This window comes from Tenrec ecaudatus, chromosome 1, assembly GCF_050624435.1.
Source record: "Tenrec ecaudatus isolate mTenEca1 chromosome 1, mTenEca1.hap1, whole genome shotgun sequence".
Classification (NCBI taxonomy): Eukaryota; Metazoa; Chordata; class Mammalia; order Afrosoricida; family Tenrecidae; genus Tenrec; species Tenrec ecaudatus.
This window is the reverse complement of record NC_134530.1, coordinates 94,865,577-94,888,969: the sequence shown is the minus strand read 5'-3', so window position 1 is coordinate 94,888,969 and position 23,393 is coordinate 94,865,577. Positions and strand designations below refer to the sequence as shown.

The 23,393-nt window shown below is 41.1% G+C and overlaps 1 protein-coding gene across 1 annotated transcript in view; it reads right to left on the bottom strand.

Moving 5' to 3' along the window:
- The window catches only part of IL23R (interleukin 23 receptor), an 82,510-nt gene that overhangs the window by 26,150 nt on the left and 32,967 nt on the right, over positions 1-23,393 (bottom strand). Inside the window, exon 6 of the mRNA XM_075540010.1 lies at positions 10,825-10,981. Within this exon, the coding sequence (XP_075396125.1) occupies positions 10,825-10,981 (157 nt within the window). The remainder of the gene's footprint in view (positions 1-10,824; positions 10,982-23,393) is intronic.

The following is a 23,393-nucleotide window of genomic DNA, read 5'->3' as shown; positions in this document are numbered from 1 at the left end:
GGTACCGGCTATGGAGATAGAGTGCCGAGCAAAGGACGAGTCATGTGTAAAGTTCTGACCTCCGTGCTCAATATGTAGTAAGGAGTCAGCACATACTAGCTCATACGATGTCTAAAGAGCCCCGCTGGCACAGTGGTGTGATTGCTCTGCTGCTAAGAGAAAGGTGGGCGGTTTGGACCCAACTAGTGTCTTCAAGAGCGAAGGCCTGGTAACATGCTCCTGCAATACTGACAGCCACCTCCCGAGGCACTGTGGAGACTTCCTTCTCTGTGCATGAGTCACTCTGAGGCAGAATGAACTCAGTGACACCCAGCCCAACAGTAACCACCACACGACTCCTGATCCTGAAATGAGCTTGGGTTCAATTACATGATTGGCCTCTTGGCTATTTTACTAGGCTGGAATAAAGAGAGTTTCCTACACCAATGAAATATCCCCTGCATGCTCGCGCAAGCCTGATATCATATTCTGAGTGATTGATCTTTTATTTTTACTTGGGGTACAAGGCTTTGTTTTTTTTTAATTTTTTATGAAGTATAAATACTATTCAGACAGCAAAGGTGGTCAATCTTATGTGATTTAACCCTTACTATGCTTGGTTTGGTTTTGAAGTTGGGATTTTTTCAGGCTAAGGGAAATTACACAGCAGGGTGGGGCTGGCAGGACAAGCCCTACCCTGTTTCGCCGAAAACAAGACAAAGTCTTATATTAATTTTTGCTCCCAAAGATGCGCTGGGTCTTATTTTCAGGGGATGTCTTATTTTTCCATTAAGAAGAATATGGTACACATTTATTGTTTTATTAAAAGAGACCTCACACTTCCTGTCTGCCCCCGCTGCACTGAGGCCAACAGTGAGTTGCGTGGCAGCGCCCACCGCTGTGATCCAAAGTCTAGAATTATGGTAGCTTTTGGGGGGTCTTATTTTCAGGGAGGTCTTATTTTCGGGGGAATGCCTTATATTTCAACAAGTGGCAAAACTGTAAATAAGTCTTATTTTCGGGGGATGTCTTACTTTCGGGGAAAGAGAGTTCCTACTGCATGGTTTGCCCTGTAGTCCAAGGGGCATGGCTCTGAGCTCATAGCATCTTGAACGGAATCAATTCAGTGACACTACATGGGCATTTTCAAGAGTTAAAGGTGCATTTCCTCCGTGGAGGAAACATTATTCCCATGACTGAGTGTACATATAATCTTTTATGACTTAAAATTTTGGTTTGCCAAAAAGCCTTATTATCAAGCAAACTGATTAAAGTGTTACAAGCATTGTATGTTTTTAGTTTTCCAAATACAAAGCAATTCAAACTTTCATTGTGAGGTGTGACTCTTCCTGCATTTATTTATATCTATTTATAATTTTGCATAATTTACTTTTATATGATATTTGCTTTTCCATGGTCAGTCTCCCCTAGGATTGAATTTCTAGAAGGTAGGGAGCTTTGCCTCCTATGCTCACTGAGATTCTGCCAATACCTACCAAAGGCCTGGTTAGATACATATCTGATGAATAACCATCTTCTCAGGGATATATTTTAAATATAGAATTATAGATTTACTATAAAGCAATTTGGCAATATGCATTAAACAACCTAAAATGTGTTTACCCATGAGTATTATATTGTGATAAATGGTCAATTAATCAAGATTTAACTATCATAAATATATGTGTACCAAAAATTGGGGCATATAAGTATACAAAGCAAATATTTATAGCATTAAAGGGAGAAATACATAGTATTATAATAATAGTTGGATATTTCAATATACCACTGTCAATATCAGACAGAACATCTAGAATAAAGACCAACAAGGAGGCAGGGGGCCTGACATATAGAACATGCCACCCCAAAAGAGCTAAATATACACCCCACTCCAATGTACACAGGCCACTCTCCAGATAAACTACATTATAGGTCACAAAGCAAATCTTGATAAATTTTAAAAGATGGCAATCATGCAAAGTATTTAACTGACTATAATAGAGTAAAACCAGAAATCAACAAAAACAACAATAAATCCTGAAACCCTGAAACGTACACACACACACACACACACAAATTAAACGGTACATTATTAAATTACCAATGAGGCAAAGCAGAAATCAAAAGAGAAATCACAAATTTCACGAGTGAAAATGCGAGCACAACATATCAAAACTTGTGCAATCAGAGAAGATAGTACTCAGAGGGAAACTTGAAGCAAAAGTGCCTACTTTAAACTGGAAAAAAGACCTCAAATTAACAGCCCAACTCTACGTTTACAGGAGCTAGAAAGAGACGAGCTAACTAAGCCTAAACCTAGTAGAATAAAGGAAATAACAAAGAGCAGAAAAATAAAGAAAATTTTAAAAAGAAAATCACATAGAGAAAGAACCAATGAAAGCAAACGTTGATTCTTTGAAAAGATCAATACAATCAACAAACCCTTCGCTCAACTGACCATTTTTTAAAAGCTTCAAGTAATCAAAATATGAAATGGAAGAGAGGATATTACCCTTGGCCCCGTATAAATAACGAGAATTATGACAGAAAATTATGAACAATTCTTAAATGCACATAACCTGATCAAGATACCACTTGGCTGACTCAAGGTGAAGCAGAAAATTCCAGCAGATATTCAAGAGGTAGTGTGGACCACGATTGATGTTCTGGAAGGAAGAAGTCCACGCTGCTGCATCATCATCGTCTCCCTTCTAGAGCTATCTATTGTTGGACTGAAAATTGAGCCGTGTGGAGTGTTCATTTCTAGCTCTAAGGGCCATGGTCTTGGGTGTTCCACCAGTATTTTTCTGACCTGTGTGTTTTTGTAATTCTGAGTTTTGTTTGACATTTTGCTTCCTCTCAATCCAGAACCCTCTACTGGGATTCCTTTCAATAGTTGGTAGTGGAAGCCAGGCACCATCTGGTTCTTCTGGTCTCAGGCTTGTGGAGAGGGATGTTTGTTTGTGTGCTCCTCTGGTTTATTAAGCAAATTGTGTCCATGTGTCCTAATTTTCATCCATCATCCTTCCTCTGGTTAGGAGGAGATCAATAGTTGCATGTAGATGCCCACTTGCAAGCTTTTCCTGCCTTTTGAATGATCTCCTGCTGTTTTGTACTATAGCATGTCCTTGGTGTCTTCCCACAAATCATAGCTATCAGTCATTAGTGTTCCATGGGTCAAAGCTTCTCTTGAGATAGTCTCTAAATTCAGGTAGGATACATCTAAAAGTGTACCTTAGTACTTTGGCTCTCATGAACTCATTTTCATTTTCTTAGGCTTCCACTTGAACTTTTAAATGAACAACTGTAGGTCTGTTTCACAGTCAGCTTGTGACCTAGTTCGGATTCATGACACTCAGTTTCTTCATAGTCTTTTTTCACAAATGTAGTTAATTTGATTCCTGTGCATTCCATCTAATGTGCTCCACATTTTTGTGCCGGCGTATGTCATTGAGACAGGTATTTCCAGGGAATACATGGCTAGTCTTGCAAAATTCTATCACAATCTCCAGTGTCGTTTCTAGTCCAAGGCCGTATTGCCCCGCTCTTGATTCTTCTTAGTTTACAACATGTGCATTCCAGTTGCTAGTAATTATCAATGCATGCTGTTTGGATGGTTGATTGATTTCAGACTGCATAAGTTAGTAAACTATTTGATGTCTTCATCTTTTCCTTTAGTGGTTTGTGTGTAAATTTGAATAATGGTGACATCAACTGGTCTTCCTTGTAGTTTATGAATAGTTTTGTGTCTCATACAAGCATTGTACTTCAAGACAGCCCTGGAAATGTTCTTTTATACAATGAATGCAATGCTACTACTTCCTTTTTATATGTCGTTCCTGGCATAATTGGCCAGATGACTGTCTAATTTAAAGTGGCTAATATTTCAGCCATTCACCCATTTCAGCTCACAAATTCTGAGGACATCTATCTTCAACCATTCTGGTTTTGACAACTTTTAAGTTTTCTAGGTTCATATTTTATTCATTCCATATTCTAACTATTAATGAATGTTTGTGAATGTTTCTTCTTTTTTAAAAAGATAATCTTATTGGGGCTCTTATAGATCTTACAACAATCCATACATCAATTGTATTGAGCATATTTGTACATATGTTGCATCATTGTTATTTTCTAAACATTGACTTTCTATTTGAGCCCTTGGTATCAGTTCTCTTTTTCCCACCCATGCTCCCATCCACGTGACCCCTTGATAAATTATCAATTCTTACTATTTTCATATCTTACACAGATTGCAGTTTCCCTTCCCCCCATGGTTTCTGTAGTTTGTCTCCTGGGGGGGAGGGGGGGAAAAGGACTTATGTGTTGATCTGTTTCTTCTTATTTTAAGTCCTACCTAGGAGCAAATGAAGGTCCAAAAAGTTTTGTTCCATGTGCGTCATCAACTCACCTCGGAGGAGGCAGCTCCTCCCCAGTTGTATTTTGGGGTCTCCAACCTGAGGGGTTCATTATATCATACTGCATCTCACTGCTATTCATAAGGTTTCCACTGACCAAATTTTTTCAAAAGTGGAACATGAAGCCCTTTTTCCTAAACTTTCCTCATCTAAAAATACCATTGACACCTGTTCACCAAGTGTAGTCTTGCTGATATTTGAAATAGGGCCGGTCCCACTACAAGACACTGCATCCTTCACTGACCCATAGCGCTACAGGGGACAAAAATGGAGACACAGCGCAGGAATTGGGCCATATCTGACCATGCCACACTGAAGTGAAACACTAAGGGCGTGGAACAGAATAGCAAGGGAAACAGAGCAACAAAGTCCCCAGGGAACACCAAAAATAGACTTTGGGACTAGGGCCTGATACCCCATCAGACTCTACTAAAAAACACTCCTAAAAGTCAACAAACAGACCTTGAACTATTTACAGGCTTTTTTCCCCCATTGGTTTGGTTGTTGTTGTTTTCTTTTGTTGCTTTGTTTTGCTCTGTCTTGTTTTTGTACGTATTAATATCTCTGCAGGTCTATCTAGATAAGACAGGTGGGATAAACAATCTTAGGAAAAAACAATGGGACCAATGGTTCTGGGGGGACATGGGAGAGGGGGAGGTGGGGGAAAGGAAATGGGTGTTAACAAACCCAGAGACAAGGGAACAACAAGTGATCCAAAATCAATGGTGAGGAGGGTGTAGGAGGCCTGCTAGGGTTTGATCAAGGGTAATGTAACCGAGAGGAATTACTGAAACCCAAATGAAGGCTGAACATGATAGTGGGACAAGAGGAAAGTAAAAGGAAATAGAGGAAAGAACTAGGAGGCAAAGGCATTTATAGAGGTCTAAATACAGGCATGTACATATGTAAATATATTTATATATGAGGATGGGGAAATAGATCTATGTACATATATTTGTAGGTTTAGTATTAAGGTAGCAGATGGACATTGGGCCTCCACTCAAGTCCCCCCTCAATACAAGAGCACTTTGTTCTATTAAACTGGCATTCCATGATGCTCACCTTCCCGACACGATCGCTCAAGACAAAGCGGGTGCATAAGTAAATGTGGTGAAGAAAGCTGATGGTGCCCACCATCAAAAGATACACCGTCTGGGGTCTTAAAGGCTTGAAGATAAACAAGCGATCATCTCGGTGAGAAGCAAGAAAGCCCACATGGAAGAAGCACACCAGCCTGTGTGATCACGAGATGTTGAAGGAATCAGGTATCAGGCATCCAAGAATTAACAAAGCATATCATTGTAAATGTGTGTGTGGTGGGGGGTGCAGGGTGGAGACCCAAAGCCCATCTGTAGGCAACTGGACATCCCCTTACAGAAGGGTCACGGGGAAGAGACGATGCAGTCAGGGTGCAGTTAGCCTCAACGAAACATAGAACTTTCCTCTAGTTCCTTAATGCTCCCCCCACCCCCCGCACTATCATGATCCCAATTCTACCTTACAAATCTGACTAGACCAGAGGATGGACACTGGTACAGTAAGAACTGTAAACACAGGGAATCCAGGACAGATAAACCCCTCAGGACCAATAATGAGAGTAGCGATACCAGGAGGGGAAGGGGAAGTAGAAAAGGGGAACTGATCACAAGGATCCACATATAACCTCCTCCCTGGGGGACGGACAACAGAAAAAGTGGGTGAAGGGAGGTGTTGGACAGTGTAAGACATGACATAATAATAATAATAATTTATTAATTATCAAGGGTTCATGAGGGAGAGGGGTGGGGATGGAGGGAGCAAATGAGGAGCTGATATAAAGGGCTCAAGTAGAAAGAAATGTTTTGAGAATGATGAGGACAACAAATGTACAAATGTGCTTGACAGAATGGATGAAAGTATGAGTTGTGATCAGAGTTGTATGAGCCCCCAATAAAATGATTTTAAAAAGAAAGAAACCTGTTCACCATGGGTAGTCTTCTTGGTATTTGAAATCCTAGTGGCATGGTTTTTAGCATCACAAGATACAAGTCATCATAGTATAACAAACTAATAAACAAGTATTTGTATATAAGTGTGTGTGTGTACACTAATATAGGAGGGGGTAACACACCCCTCCAAATCAGAGCTTTCTTGGTATGCATTTTTCCCACTAGGCGAGCAGCAAATAGCAAGCAACTCGCTCTGAGTTAGTGCGCCCAGTGGCATCTCCTGGGAAGGTTTTCTCTGATCACAGTGAATATTTTTGTAAAAGCAGTTTCACTCAAAGCTTGTTCTTTGTAATGACCTATTTAAGAGAACAGCGTGTGGCTGTCAAATTTTGTTTACTGCTCTGAAAAAAAATGCTACAGAAACAGTTTATAAGGACAGCACTGTGGGAAAAATTCAAGTGCATGTGTGATTTTCTCATTTGAATAAAGATGAAATATTGATAATGATGGCCCTCATTCTGGACTTCCATCAACTTCCTGAATGGATGAAAATGTGAACTAATAGTGCATTTGGAGTTTGTTCCACCAGGCCAGACTGTTAATCAAGCTTTCTATTTAGAGGTTCTGAAAAGACCGTGTAACAGTGTGCGACAAAAAAGGCTGATATGTGGCAGGCGGGAAACTGGTGTTGCCACCATGATGATGCACCTGCTCATGCAGCCATCTCAGTGCTCTAGTTTTTGTCACAAACCAGCATGCCTCTCTTGCCCCACACACCTGACTCACCTGACCTCACTCTGTGTGACTTCTCTTTGTTTCTGTGAATGCAGAGGGACATGAAAGGACAGCTATTTGACTAGGTAGAAGAGACGAAGAAAAAAACGAGGGAAGTTTGAAAAATGTTTCCAAGAATGGAATTGCATGATTGACAAATGTATTATGTGTAATGGAGAGTACTTTGAAGGTGAAAAAGTTGTTTTGTAAAAAAATTTTAAATACATAGCTTTGGGGGAAAATCCAGTTCTGGGGGGGTACCCTGTGTGCATACTTCATAAATAGTATTAGTTAGCCAATAAAATAATATTTCTTGACAAAAGATCAATTATTAATTAAATTCTATAAATTCTATTATAAGGTTCCAAAACTAGTAAAGTATCAACTTAGTGCAAGACTTGTTATTAAAACTAATATTTTAAGAGACCTGATAAATGGTATTGTCTCAATAATGTATTTCTAAGATTTGGGCTTTAGGGGGTGTCCAAAACGTTGCATCTGGTTTTTGGTTCTTTATTCCTCCGACCTGATTTCGTAGAAACCAATATCTCAAATGTGTGTCAAAGTGCTAAACCGGAGCATGTACACAGGTACAGATAAGAGATAAGAACTCATGACACACAGAATCCAGGAACAGGAATGGGAGTAGGGATATCAAGAGGGTAGGGGGAAAGTGTGGAGCGGAGGGAAGGAAGAGGGAACCTATCACAATGATATAACCACCACCACCACCACCACCCCTCACCATGGGAGACAAACAACAGAACTGTGGGGGAAGGGAGATAGTGGTCCGTGTAAGATATGAAAATAATAATAATTTATCAAGGGGTCACGAAGGTGGAGGAGGGTTGAGAGAGGGAAAAAAGAGGAGCTGATATCAAGTACTCAAATAGAAAGTAAATGTTTAGAAAATAATGATGGTAAATACATGTACAAATATGCTTGATACAATTGATGTATGGATTGTTATAAGAGCTGTGAGAGCCCCCAATAAAATGACCTTTTAATAAAAATAAATAATAATTTCAATATATTTATATTGTAATAATTATGGTAATTAAAACAAAATCATTTAGTTCTGAAGATAATTTTTTAAGTCAAGTATATAAACATCATTGAATTGGGAGACATGGGGCTATTATACATTATCATGACAACTCACTACACTGAAGTCTATTGTCTATTATTAAATGACATATGTAAATAAATATAACTGTAAACTAACAGTATTACTCAAAAAACTCACAGCTGTCTACCTGATTCCCATTCATAATAACCCTAGGATAGTGTAGAACTTCCCCTGTGCAGTTTCTGAGACTGTGAGTCTTTACTGTCTCCCTTAGAAAACCAGGTGGTTTTGAACTGCTGACCTTAAATTTACTAGCCTCATGTGTAACATACTAAGTCACCAGGGTTCCAGAATATACTAAAGGTGTTAGGGCAGCTGAACTCTTGTTGAGAAGAGAATTAATAAGTTTAGTTCTTTCTGATTGACTTGCAAAAAGCTGGTTATCCACATCTATTGAAATTATTTCAATGATCTACATATAACCTCCTCTCTGGGGGATGGACAACGGAAAAGTGGGTGAAGGGAGACATCGGACAGTATAAGATATGACAAAATAATAATTTATAAATTATCAGGGGTTCATGAGGGAGGGGCAGTGGGGAGGGAGGGGAAAAATGAGGAGCTGATACCAAGGGCTCAAGCAGAAAGCAAATGTTTTGAGAATGATGATGGCAACAAATGTGCTTGACACGATAGATGCATATATGGATTCTGATAAGAGTTGTATGAGACCCCAATACAATTATTTTTATTTATGTTTTTTTCCAATACAATTATTTTTTAAAAGAAATTATTTGATTCATGTCTCATTTAGGAGAATACATTTGATCTGTGTGGCCTTGAGGATTTGATGCAAATCTTGCATGTACTTTCCCTCATTAGAATAACATTTTTCAAAGGAAGGCTTGAGGTTATGTGTCTCAGAATAATCAGTGAAGATGTTTGTAAAAACAGAAAAAAAAAATGCTGACTCCTAAGCGTTCCCAACCCTCTGGCCTGTGATGTCAACTATCTTGGAATAAGGACAGGGAATATGCATCTTCAACAATCACCCAGGTGGTTTTTACCCAGGAAAGTGAGGATTATATTTAAACTGCAGCCAGAAAAAAATCACATGCTTGCCTCCAAGTCAAGGCCAACTCATAGTCCTTACAGGCGGCATAGGATCCCCCCAGAGATGGCGACTCTGTAAGTGAGTAGAAGGCAAGTCCCTCACGGCTGCTGGTTTCGAATTGCTGACAATGAGTGAGCAGCCCCACTCGCCACCATTACACTACCAGGACTCCTTAACCTGCTGTCCGTCCTAGCAAGATCAAAGCCAGGTGACCATTACATTACAGGAACTGCCGGAAGGTTAGGTGCTATTCAGAAGAGGAGGAAGAACAACGGGTAACGTGGCTGATGTCAGAAGGATCTTGGCTCCAAGCAGAGACTACCAGAAAGATGTTTCCTTGTGTTCATTGACTATGCAAAGGCCGTCGACTGTGACGACCTTGAGAAGAATGGGAGTTTCACGACGCTTTGCTGTGCTCATTCAATATTGTGCATGGATCCAGAGGCAGTTGTGAGAGCAGAGCATGGGAACACTGCATGGTTTAAAATCAGGAGAAGTGTGGGCCCGGGTTGTATCTGCTCCGCGTATGTGCTCGGTCTGTGTGCTGAGCAAATCATCAGAGAAGCTGGGTTTTGTGAAGAAGAGTGCAGCATCAGGATTGGAGGAAGGCTTGTTAACAGCCTGCTAGATGCCAATGACACGACCTTGTTTGCTGAGAGTGGGGAGAATGTGAAGCACTTGCGGGTGACGATCAAGGATTGTAGCCTTCAGTGTGGATTACACCGCAAGGTAAAGAAGACCCACATCCTCACAACTGGACCAATGGGCAACATCGCAATAATTAGAGAAAAGTTTAAGGTTGCCAAGGATTTTGTCTCACTTGGATTCACAATCAATGCTCATGGAAGCAGCCATCAAGAGATGACAAGGTGTATTGCAGTAGGTAAATCTGCTGCACAAAACCTCTCTAGAGTATGGTACTTTAAGGACTCAGGTGTGCCTGACCCAAGCCATGGTACTCTCCATTGCCAGACATGCATGTGAAAGTTGGACACTGAATAAGGCAGACAATAGAAGAATCGATACATTTAAATAGCGGTGCTGGAGAAGAATATTGACGGTACCAGGGACTGCTACAAGGACGATCAGATCTCTATTGGCAGAAGTATGGCCAGAATGCTCCTTAGAGGCACGGATGGAAAGACTTCATCCTACATATTTTAGGAGAGACTAATCCCTGGGGAAGGCCATCATGTTTGGTAAACCGGAGGAGCCGCAGAAAAGGGGAAGGCCCCTGGTGAAATGGATGGATGCGGTGGCTGCATCAATGGGCTCAGGCTTAGGAGCAATCGCCAGGATGGCGCAGGACTGAGCCGTGTTTCATTCTGTTGTGCATGGTGTCGCTATGGGTCGGAGCCGCTTCAATGGCACCGAACAACAAAATCATACTCAGACACCGGCATCAAGTCCATTCTGACCCAAACCGCCTGTCCTAAAATAGCTCTGTCTCTTTTATTGGAAGTGGAGGAGGACAAACTCCTTCACAGAGAAATAGGTGTCCAAAGAAAAGCCTAACAGGATAAAACACATAAGCATGCTTACCTGTTTTGTGTGTTGTATGAAAAAAGGGTGAACTCCACGACTGCCAGTAGCGTTTACCTGCTGCTTGACATCTCACTTGAAATACATACTTAGTGTCCGGCTCCACGTCGAATTCTGACCTCTGCACGTATGTAAAATTGGTGTCAAACTCTCTGACCTAAGAGGAGTGAACAATGACCATCAGGCAAAGCAGTGTGCTTGAAAAATGAACAATCTTCCATTTAGCAGAAATCCATGGAGCCCCCCTACCGCGTTCCATGCACTCGTCCAAACAGAAAGCATGACCATCAATAGATTCATTGTAATAAACATGAAAAGGGAATGACAAATCGTTTGGTCTTTCATACTCTCTCAAGTTTGTAAGTCTTGAGAGAGCCAAAATGCAACATCCTCTTAATTTTGGAAATCCTGATTCTATTACAATGGGGACAAGGGACCAATATCAAATGTTTCCATCAATCTCTCCATCTCTGCATTAAATATTTAGATCAACAATTCTTCCCATGTGATGAAATCATTTCACTTGTTAATGATTACTTGAGGGGGAAAAATTACTCATCAGCCAAGCTGTTAGTTGGTACTAATGAAAAATTTAGACAGATTCTACAAGGCCTTGCATAGGCATGAGAGAGACAGACAGACAGAACAAAACATTTAAAGACGTTGAACTGTGACAACCCTACAGAAAAGAAGAAAATAAAATAAGGAAAACCATCTCATGAATCATGCTGTTGGGGTGGCGGACTGCTAAAAACTTGCTATTAAAAATAAAAACAACTGCAAACAAATTGAATTAGTTGAGAAAAACTTAGACATTTGCACAATCCCCTCAGCAAATCATAGCCAGTGATCTACTGAGAGAAAAAAAACGTGAGTACGATTGGAAGATAAACATGAAATATGAAGGGGCTTCAAAAAGTTCCTGGAAAAAGGGAGTGAAAAGATAAGGAATTTCCCACCAGCGGTTGAAGCGCTCCATATGTCCAGAAATGCATGTGTGCTACAACTGGGAGGAAACCGACCCTGATAACCAGGAAAGAGAAAGCTAAAACTATCTTTATTTTTTAAAAAATACAGCCTGTGTGATCATGAGGTGTCGACAGGATTGGGCGTCAGGCATCAGAAGATCCAAAACAAACAATCATATCGATGAGAACAAGGGGCGTCAGATCTGTAGCCAATGGGACATCCCGTCACAGAAGGGTCACAAGGAAGCGATGAGCCAGTCAGGGCGCAGGATAGCATCAACAAGGCACTCAACATTCCTCTACTTCTTTAATGCTTCCTCCCCCACTACTATCATGACTCCAGTTCTGCCTTACAAATCCAGCTAGACCAGAGCATGTACACTGGTACAGATAAGAGTTCTTGACACACAGAATCCAGACAGATAAACCCCTCAGGGACAATAATGGCAGTAGTGATACCATGAGAGTTGGGGGAAGGTGGGGAGAGAAGGGGGAACCAATCGCAATGATAGACATATAACATACTCACCCAACCCCCCCGCCCCCATGATGAAACATGGGTGAAGGGAGACAGTGGATGGTGTAAGATATGAAAATAATAATGATCTATAATTTATCAAGGGTTCATGAGGGTGGGAGGGTGGGGGAAAACGAGGAGCTGATACCAAGAGCTCAAGTAGAAACAAAATGTTTTGAAAAGGATGCTGGCAACATATGTACAAATGTGCTTGACACAATGGATGGATGTATAAAAGGTTAAGAGCTTCCAATATAGGACAGGCTGGATGAACTATCTGGATGAAAAACAACGGGACCGACAGTTCCGGGGGGACTTGGGGTAGGGGGTAGGGGGGGGTAAGGAAGTGGTGTTAACAAACCCAGGGACAAGGGAAAAACATGGGACCCCAAAGGGTAGAGAAGGGGGAGTGGCAGGCCTGGTGGGAAATGATCAAGGGTAAGGTTGCTTAGAGAAGAGGTATACTCTAGCCCAGGTGGCAATGAAGCATGGTAGTAGGGCAGGAGGAAGGTCAAGGGAGATGGAGGAAAGAGCTAGGAGTCAAAGGGCATTCATGGAGGTCTAGACAAAGACATGTACATGCAAATATATATAGGAGGTTGGGGAAATAGATCTTTGTGTCTATATTTATAGGTCAAGTATTAAGGTGGCGGAAGGACCTTGGGCTTCTACTCAAACACTCCCTCTATGCATGAATACCTTCTTTTATTAAATTGGAACTCTATGATGCTCACTCTCCCGACACAACGGCTGGAGCCAAAGTGTGTGAACAAGTAAATGTGGTGAAGAAAGCTGATGGTGCCCGGCTATCAAAAGAGATAGTGACTGGGGTCTTAAAGGCTTGAAGATAAACAAGCGGCCATCTAGCTCAGAAGCAACAAAGTCCACATGGAAGAACACACCAGCCTGTGTGATCGAGTGGTCCCAAAGGGATCAGTTACCAGGCATCAAAGAACAAAAAATCATATCATTGACTGCACACCTCCATGATAGGATCGCTGAAGACAAATGGGTGCACAAGCAAATGTGGTGAAGAAAGCTGATGGTGCCCGGCTATCAAAAGAGATAGTGTTTGGGGTCTTAAAGGCTTGAAGGTGAACAAGCGGCCATCTCGCTCAGAAACAAATAAGCCCACATGGAAGAAGCACACCGGCCAGTGCGATCACGAGGTGCCCAAGGGACCAGGTATAAGGCATCATGCAAAAAAAAAAAAAAAAAGATATAAGTGTGTGTATGTATGTGTATTTATGTGTATATGTATATATGTATGCGTATATATATATTATATTAAATGAAGGGGGAAGTGCAGAGTGGAGACCCAAGGCCCAAGTGTCGGCCAATGGAGATCCCCTCATAGAGGGGCTTAGGAAAGGAGATGGGTTAATTAGGGTGTGAGGTAGTATCGATGAAGAACACAGCTTTCCCCCAGATCCTGGATGCTTCCTCCCCCCAACTACCATGATCCGAATTCTACCTTGCAGGGCTGGATAGGACAGAGGCTGTGCACTGGTACATATGAGGGTTGGAGATACAGGGAATCCAGGGTGGATGATACCTCCAGGACCAAGGGCGTGAGGGACGATGCTGGGAGAGTGGAGGGTGAGTGGGTTGGAAAGGGGGAACTGATTACAAGGAGCCACATGTGACCTCTTCCCTGGGAGAGGGACAGCAGAGAAGGGGGGAAGGGAGACCCCGAATAGGGCAAGATATGACAAAATAACGAGGTATAAATTACCAAGGGCATATGAGGGAGGGGGGAAAAGGGAGGGAGGGGGGGGGAAAAAAAAGAGGACCTGATGCAAGGGGCTTAAGTGAAGAGCAAATGCCTTGAGAATGATTGGGACAGGGAATGTATGGGTGTGCTTTATACAATTGATGTATGTATATGTATGGATTGTGGTAAGAGTTGTTGGAGTCCCTAATAAAATGTAAAAGAAGAAAAGAGGAGAAAAAAATGATTAGGGCAAAGACTGTACAGATGTGCTTTATACAATTGATGTATGTATATGTATGAACTGTGAAAAGAATTGTATCAGCCCCAATAATTTGTTAAAAAATAAAAAATAATTTTAAAAAATTAAAAAAAAAAAAGACTTTTGAAAAAAAAAAAAGAGATGTAATGCTAACAAAACATTTATAAATAAATTAAAATGAAAAGATTTAAAAAAAAGAGCTTCCAATAAAATGCTTTTAAAAATAATATTTTAAATTAACTAAAATACTTTCATATTTATAATTTTAAAAGTGTTAACTTCATCAGGGGTGTCTTATTAAAAGTCAATCTTAATACATATTTCAAAACATACAATGCATTGATCATATAGAATTCATGTAAATATTTGTGTACATTTGGGGAATATTGTGTTCCCTGAAAAGTTAGTCAGTCTCCAAGTCACCTCTCTACCCAAGCTGTTCAGAATTTTCTGCTGCATAAATATGTCTGGTTTGCATTTGGGGTCTCATAGGATCCAGGGGAATTTTTACCGATTGTGCCAAAAGTCTGCCTTTCAAATGCAAGCCGCTCCATATGAGCTTTACTTGGAGGGCTTGTCCCTCGTCAATGAGGCTCTGGCCACTCCGCTTACAGACCAGCCCTTGGTGCCCTCAGGTACCGCCAGAACTTTACAAAACTGCTAACAGAGTGGTTTCCACATTGAGACCACGCATTGGGCCTTGGATGCAGAGAAATCCTCAAGGTAACTCCAGCGGGGAAGAGAAATGAGCACCGAGAATGCTCAGCCGCTGCATCAGCTCTATTCCCAAAGTACCGTTTCTGTAACCCTACAAGCTAAACGGGCCTGGGTTTTCGCTATTTTTAAGGCTAAAATAAATTTAGGGACATTTTATCAGCAGAACCCAATAATTGGACGCTATCATTTGTTTACTTGAACACACTTTTTAATTAGGCATCTTCTTTGTGAAATATAACACATTTCCCCAGGACCAGCACAGCCGGACTTCAGTGTCTGTGAATCACAGGTCAACAGTGGGGCACTTGGTGACAATGAATTCAATCAACCTGAAAGACTGACTACTGCCCTGGCCCCACCAGCTACCCACCAGAATGCTCTTATTTTTGCTAGCAAGCATGAAGAGAGGAAAGTTCAGGAATCACTGAAGGAAGCAATGGAAAAAGTATATTACATCCGATTAAAGATTAATAGTGAATGATGAGGCTTTATAGGTCTGTGTGTGATCTTGGTTTTCCTACTGGAATGAAGTCAGGAAGGAGCCCTGGTGGTGTCCTTGGTTACATGTTGGGGTGCTAAGCTAACTGCATGCTCAGCCTTTCAAACACACCAGCCATGCCATGGGGAAAAGGCGAGACGTTCTGCTCCCATAAAGGTGTATAGCCTCGGAAACCCAAGGAGAATTTCCACTCTGTCCTTATAGGGTCTTCAGGAGTGCTTAGTGATTTCATAGAGGTGAGTTTGGCTTTGTGGATTTTGAATGAGGTTATATCTATAAATTCTCTAAACAGAAGAGAACAATGATATGGCTAGATTTGAATAGTTGAGACAGAGATCCAGTCTGAATTATTTTTCATCTGGTCCTTGAAGAAAATGTTTGCTGATCCTGTGGTCATACTTAGCTGGAGACATTTTCATTGTTAAGGTGCCTTGCTATCAATTCTGCCTCTTAGAATGGAACACTGCCTGGTCCTGACCATCCTCACAATCAATCTTCCATCTGAGCTCATCGATGCAGCCACTATGTCAATCCATCTGGTTGAAGTTATTCCTCGTTTCCCATGCCCCGCTACTTTACCATGCATGATGTCCTTCTCCAGGGACGGATTTACCCTTACAACATGTTCAAAGTATGTGAGACAAAGTCTCACCACCCTAGTCTCAGGAATCTTCTGGGTAGACTTCTTCCAAGACATATTTGTGGGTTCTCTTGTCAATCCATGGCCATTTCAATATTCTTAGTCAGCACCATAATCCAAATGCATCGATTCTCTTTGGTCTCCCTTATTCAGTATCCAAGTTTCACATGCAAATGAGACGATTGAAAATACCAAACCTCGGGTCAGCTGCACCTTAGTCTTCAATGTAACCGCCTTGCTTTCACTCCATTAAGGAGGTCTTTTGCAGCAGAGTCACCTAACGCAATTTGTATGATCTCTTGACTGCTGCTTCCATCAGCAACTTCAATCTTCTGTCCGTTTATCATCATGCTACATGATGCTCACATTGCGAGGATTTGGGTTTTCTTTACATTGAGTTGTAATCCTTACCAAAGGATGAAACCCTGGATCTTCAGCAGCAAGTGCTTCAAATCCTCTTCATTCTCAAGCAAGGCGTGTCATCTGCATATCAAAGCTTGTTAATAAGCCTTCCTCCAATCCTGATATGCATTCTTCTTCATAAATCCAGCTTCTCTGATGATTTGCTCAGCTTTTAGGCCGAATAAGTATGGTGAAAGGATAAAACTCAGACACACACCTTTCCTGATTTTACACCATGCAGTATGCCCCCATCCTGTTCACACAACTGCCTCTTGATTCGGGTACAAGCTCTGCAGGATCATAATGATGTGTGTTGCAATTCCCATTCTTATCAAGGTCATCCATAGTTTGTTAGAGGAATGGCTTAGCACAGTCAATAAAACACAAGTAAATATCTTCTTTCTGGTATTCTCTGCTTTTAGCCAAGATCCATCAGCTAGGAGATCCCTTGTTCCAGGTCCTCTTCTGAATCCAGCCTGAACTTGCGGCAGCCCCCGTCAATGGTCTGCTGCAGTAATTGTGGGATGATCTTTACCTGCATGTGACATTAATTTTATTGTTCTATAATTTGCACATTCTTTTGGGTCCTCTTTCTTTGGAATAGGTAAAATTATGGATATCTTCCAGTCAGTTGGCCAAATAGTTCTCTTCCAAAATTCCTGGCGTGGATAAATGAGTGTTTCTAGTGCTGTGTTGACTTGTTGAAATATTTCAGTTGGTATTCCATCAAATCCTGGAACCTTGTTTTTGGTCAGTGATTTATTATTATTACTTTATTTATTTATATTTCAGTGCAACTTGAACTTCTTCTTTTAATACTATTGGATTTTGCTCATATGATACCTCTTGAAATGGTCGGATGTCAAGTAGTTCTTTTTGACTCTGTATTATTTCCACGTTCCTTTGATGCTTCCTGAATCATTCAATATTTTCCCCATAGAATGTTTCAATATTATTTTACTTTGTCTTCTCGAGCTGCCTTTAGAAATTCTCTGTTCAGCTCTTTGATGTCATCATTTCTTCATTTGCTTTAGCTCCTCTACAATTCAGTGCAAATTGCAGTCTCTTCTGACATCAATTTTGATCCTTCCTTTCCTGTCTTTTTACTGACCTTGTGCTTTCTTCATGTATGATATTCTTGATGTCATCCCACAGCTCATCAGGTCTCTGTCATTAGTGTCCAATGCATCAAATCTGTTCTTGAGATGTTCTCAAATGTCAGTAGGATATAAACTTCAATCTGAGCACATATGAGCAATTAATCATAATTCCCGCAGTCAGTCCATGGACTCATTTTAGCTGCTGATACTGAGTTTCTCCCTCGTCTCTTCTCACAGATGTAGTCAATTTTATTTTGGTGTATTCCATCAGGTGAAGTCTATGTGTGTAGTTGCCATTGTGTGCCAAAAAAAGGCATTTGCTATGAACAAGTGGTTGCTTTTGCCCAATTGTATCATGCAATCTCCAGCTTTGTTTCTGTCAGCAAGATCCTATTCCTAACTATTGTTTTTATCTGACTTCCCTCCTTTTTGTTTCCAATTTGTGCAACCCAATTGCCAACTGTTATCAATGCCTCTTGATTACGTGTTTGATCAATTTCAGACTGAAGAAGTTAAAAGAATTCTCCAATTTCTGCATCACTAGCTTTAATGGTCTGTGCATAAATTTGAATAATAGTTGTATTGATTGGACTTCCTTGAAGGTGGATAAATATCACAGACAGCACTGTACTTCTAGGCACTTTAAGTTTTGATGATGAATAAAACACCACTCCTCTTTATTGTATTGTTCCCAACATTCTTGTACAACTGCTTGGCTTTGATTGCATCACTGCAGTTCGGGCCATGGGGGGTTGCTAGATGTTAACTGCCAGACCACTGAAGATCTGGCCCAGTACAGTGGACAGCAAACTTTAACTATCGGGTACACCTTAGCCTTCAAAGGGACATCCTTGCTCTTCAACGCCTGAAAGAAGTCTTGCGCAGCAACTTTGAACAATGCAACACGTACTCTGGTTTTCTTCCATGCTACTTTCATGTGCCCTGATCTGAGCAAAATGAAACCCTTGACAATGTCTATCTTTTCCCCACATACCATGATGATGTTTATTGGTCCACTTGGGAAGGTCTTGGCTTTCTTCATACTGAGTTGAAATTCATACTAAAGGATACAATTCTTGATTTTCATCAGCAAATCCTCCAAATCCCTCAGACTTTCAGCAAGCCAGGTTGTGTCATCCGCATATTGAAGGTTGTTACTAAGCCTTCCACTAATCCTGATGCCATATTCTTCTTCAAATACACCAGTTTCTCTTTTTGCTCATCCTAAAGATTGAATAAGTATGATGAAAGAATACAAGCTGTAACACACCTTTCTTGATTTTAATCCCTGTGGGGTTTGCTTATTATGTTCTCACAATTGTCTTGATCTATGTGCAGGTTCCACATGAGCAAAATGAAGTGTTCTGGGATTCCCATTCTTCACATATTATCTTTAATTTGTTATGATTCACATAGTCTAATTATTTTCCATAATTAACACAATACAAGTAAATATATTTCTGGTAGTCTCTGTGTGTTAGGCTGGGTTGACCAGAGAAACAAATCCAGAGACACTCATATGTGTAAGGAAAAGCTTTAGATCAAGGAATAATTATATACGAAGGAAGGATCCCAGCCTAGTCCAAATCAAATCCATAAATCCAATACTAGTCCACAAGTCCCTCTTTAGACTCATGCAATCATAGGCAATGATGTGGAATGCAGGAATATCCCAAGTGGGTGCAAAGTCATGTGGATCCAAAGTTGGTGGAAAACACCATAGAGCTCAGGCAGCTCTCAGGGTCAGCAAGCAGGAAGGTCAGAGCAGAGAGAGGGGAGGTTCCCTGCATCCTCCTTAGAAGAAGGCCATGTCCTCAAGGAGGCACCATTAGGCCGTGACCTGTTTGACAGGTGGAATACCATCTCTACACTTTCATATCTTCAAGTTGATTGACATTATGTAACTACCATCCTCTGCTTTCAACAAAACAATTAAACCCCAACTCACTGCCATTGGGTCAACTCTAACTCACAGTGACCTTATAGGGCAAGCTAGAACTGCCCCTGTGGGTTTTTGACTCTAAAACTCTTTATAGGAGTAAAAAGACTCATCTTTCTTCTGACAATATCCTTATGAAATTAGAAACAATCCTTCCTTATACATCCAGTTCTGAATTTGTTTAGAATTTCTGGTAGTTCACTGTCAACCTATTGCTAGAACTGCTTGTTAATTATCTTTATCAAAATTGTACTTACAGAAAATATTAATAATATTATTTGAAAATTCCCCCATTTTCTGTTGGATCACCTTTCTCTGGTATGGATCTCTTCGGGTTAGTTGGCCAAGGAGCTGTCTTCCCAGTTTCTTGGCACAGACAAGTGACAACTTCCAGCGTTTGGTAAAATTATTGAAACATCTTAGTTGGTATTCCACCAATTCCTGGAGTCTTGATTTTGCCCAGACCATCAGTGCAACATCTTCTTTCTGTAACATCAGTTCTTGATAATACCCTACCTCCTGACATTGTGGGATGTCCATCTTTTGGGGGAGGAGACTGTGACTCGATGTATTCCTTCCATCTTTTGCTTTGTTTGATCTGCTGACTACAGTTTTCATGAGCATTGATTGTGGATCCAAGCAAGATGAAATCCCTGACAGTTTCGATCTTTTTTCCATTTATCACAATGCCATCTATCGGTCCTGTTATGAGGATTTGTGTCCTTGTTACATTGAACTATAATCCATATTGAAGGCTGAAATCTTTGATTGTCATTAGTAAACGAATCTCACTTTCAGCAAGCAAGGTTGTGTCATCTGCGTACTGCACATTGTTAATAAACTCCTCCAGTCCTGAATCTGAATTCTTAATATAATTCAGCTTCTCTGATTATTTTGCATGTGCCCCCCCATCTCTCTTTGTCTACATATCTATCTATCTATCTATCCATCTAAACAAATAAAGTAGATTGCAATAAAGGTCAGTTCTTTTTCCTTCAGGAGCCTGGAAGTCTGCTTCTGATAAATTAGCCTTTAGGCTCCAGAACAGAGTTTTACTCTGGCATAAGAAATAGGGCTGCTATAAATTGGAATGCACTCCAGGAATTGATTTTTCTGGCTCTATTCCTTTTTTTAATGCTCTGTTCTTGTTTGTATCATAAGTGCCTTCCCACCCCCAGTGACTCTGGGTTTGGCTGAGTGGCTGGCTTTGGGCCAAGGAAAGATTGATCAACATGATGCAAACAGAGGTTTGGAAGGCACTGGAAGGATTGGGCATGAACTCTCTCACTTGCTGCGATCCTCACCAGGGCACGTCCAGGCTAGCTCATTGCTTCCTGGGAAAGGAAAAAAAGCATGCAGAGGATAGTGTGACTGCAGACATCTGAGTGGAAAAACAAAAAAAAAAACCATGTCTGCTTCCGGCTAAATGAAACCAAACCAAGCCCACTGTGGTGGAGTCAATTCTAACTTATAGCAAGCCTGCAGGACAGAGTAAAACTCTGCTAACTGCAAGGTTAATAGTTCAAAACTACTAGCTGCTTCTCAGGAGAAAGATGGGACTTTCTACTCACAGGAACAGTTCTATTCTATAGGGTCACTCTGAATTGACATCAACGCAATGGCAGTGAATTTGAAAATTTGGGTAGTCCACATTAAGCAGTAGTTGGTTTTTTTTGTAAGAGATACTTATTTTTCATTTGAAATCCTTCATCCTTTCTTAAATCGCTGCGTGTTTCAACTTGTCCTTGGGTATCAAAATCCCCCCAAAACTCATTGCCGTCAAGTCAATTCTAAAACCCCCTGTGGGTTTCTGAGACTGAGTTTACAGGGATGAAAAACCCAGTCTTTCTCCCGAGGAGCTGCGTTGACTTCGAACTGTCAACCATGTGGACGGCAGCCCGACATGTAACTACTACACCACCAGCGCTCCTCAGCCGCAGCTACGTTGTTAGAGAACTGAAGAATGGATGAAGGCAATGTTGTTACGTGCCATCCAACCGACTCACCTCATAGTGACCCTATCTATCCCCAACAAAACGAAACCCTGCTCCATTCTGTGCCGGCCTCACAGTTGCTCCTGTGCTTGAGTCCGTCGCTGCAGCCACTGTGCCAGTCCATCTCATTGAGGACGGCCCCGCCACCTTACCAAGCATGATGTGCTTCCCCTGGCAGCACGCGCAAGATGAACTCTTGCCATCCTGGCCTCAAAAGAGCACACATTGTAGACACAATCAGGGCACAATCCTTGACAATGGAGTCTTTTCTCCATTTAGCATGATGTTTCCCTGTTGGTCCAGTAGTGAGGATGCTGGTCTTCCTCCAGACTGAAGGCTGCATCCTTGATTTCTTCAGCAAGTGCTTCAGTCCTCCTCACTCTCAGCAAGCAAGGTCGTGTCATCGGCATACCACAATCTGTTAATAAGCCAGTCTCCGATCCTAATGCCACATTCTTCTCCATATAATCCAGCTTTTCTGAGTACTTGCTTAGCATACAGTTTCAGTCTGGTGAGAGGATAAAACCCAGACACACACACCTTTCCTGATTTTAAACCATGCAGTATGTCCTTGTTCTGTTCACAGAACTGTCTCTTGATTTATGTACAAGTTCTGCATAAACACAATAAAGAGTTCTGGAATTCCCATTCTTTTCAAGGTTATCCTTGAAAAGACGTTTGTTAACATTCACAGGTCTAATGCTTTGGCGTAGTCAACAAAACACAAGTACATATCTTTCTGGTAATCTCTACTTCCAGCTAAGATTCATCTGATATCAGAACTGATAGTCCTTGTTCTACTTCCTCTTCTTAATCGGACCAGAACCTCTGGCAGCTCCCTGTCAATAACCTTCTGCAACAGTTGTTAGATGATCTTCAGTATAATTCTGCTTGCATGTGATATCAATGATAATGTTCTACAGTGTGAATATTTTATTGGGTCACCTTTCTTTAGAATTGATATAAATATGGATTTCTTCCAGTCAGTTGGCCAAGTCTTCCAAATTCCCTGGCATCAACTAGTAAGTGCTTCCAGCGTTTCATCAGCTTGTTGAAACATTTTAATTGGTAATCCATCAATTCTGGAGCCTTGCTTTTGGCTAATTCTTTCAGTGCAGCTTGAAGTTCTTCCTTCAGCACCATTGGTTCTTGCTCACATGCTACCTAATGAAACGGTGGAACGTTGATTAATTCTTTTTGGTACAGTGGCTCTGTGTCTTCTTCCCATGTTCTTTTGATGCGTCCTGCATTTGTCAATATTTTCCCCATAGACTCGTTCAGTATTGCCACTCAAGGCTTGAGTTTTTCATGAGTTATTTCTGTTTCAGACATTCTGAGCATGATCTTCCCTTTTGGTTCTCTCATTCTAGGTCTTTGCATATTTCATGGTAATATTTTACTTTGCCTTCTCCAGCTGCCCTTTGAAATGCTCTATTCAGCTCTTTGTCTTCATTATATCTCCTCTGAGGCCATGAGATGGGCGTAAATGTTTCCAAAAGACTGCGTTGATTCTCCAGGGACAAAATTCATGGCTTTGACTTGGCACTGTTTCTCAGTTGACAAATATTCTGGTTCCCTTGGATACCTCACAGCTCGTGTGCAATTTAGCTAACAAGACAGAAAGCCACTCTCAGTTCACTGACTTTGATTTTCAGACAGGATTCCTTTGCACTACTATTTCTGCTCTGTGCCCAGTCCTGCATTAACACTATGCTATGTCATGCTATACTGTGCAGTGCCACGCTATGCTGCATCACTATGGCATGCTACACTATACCAGCTCTGATTTATCATGACGCCATGTGAATCAGTAGGATTGT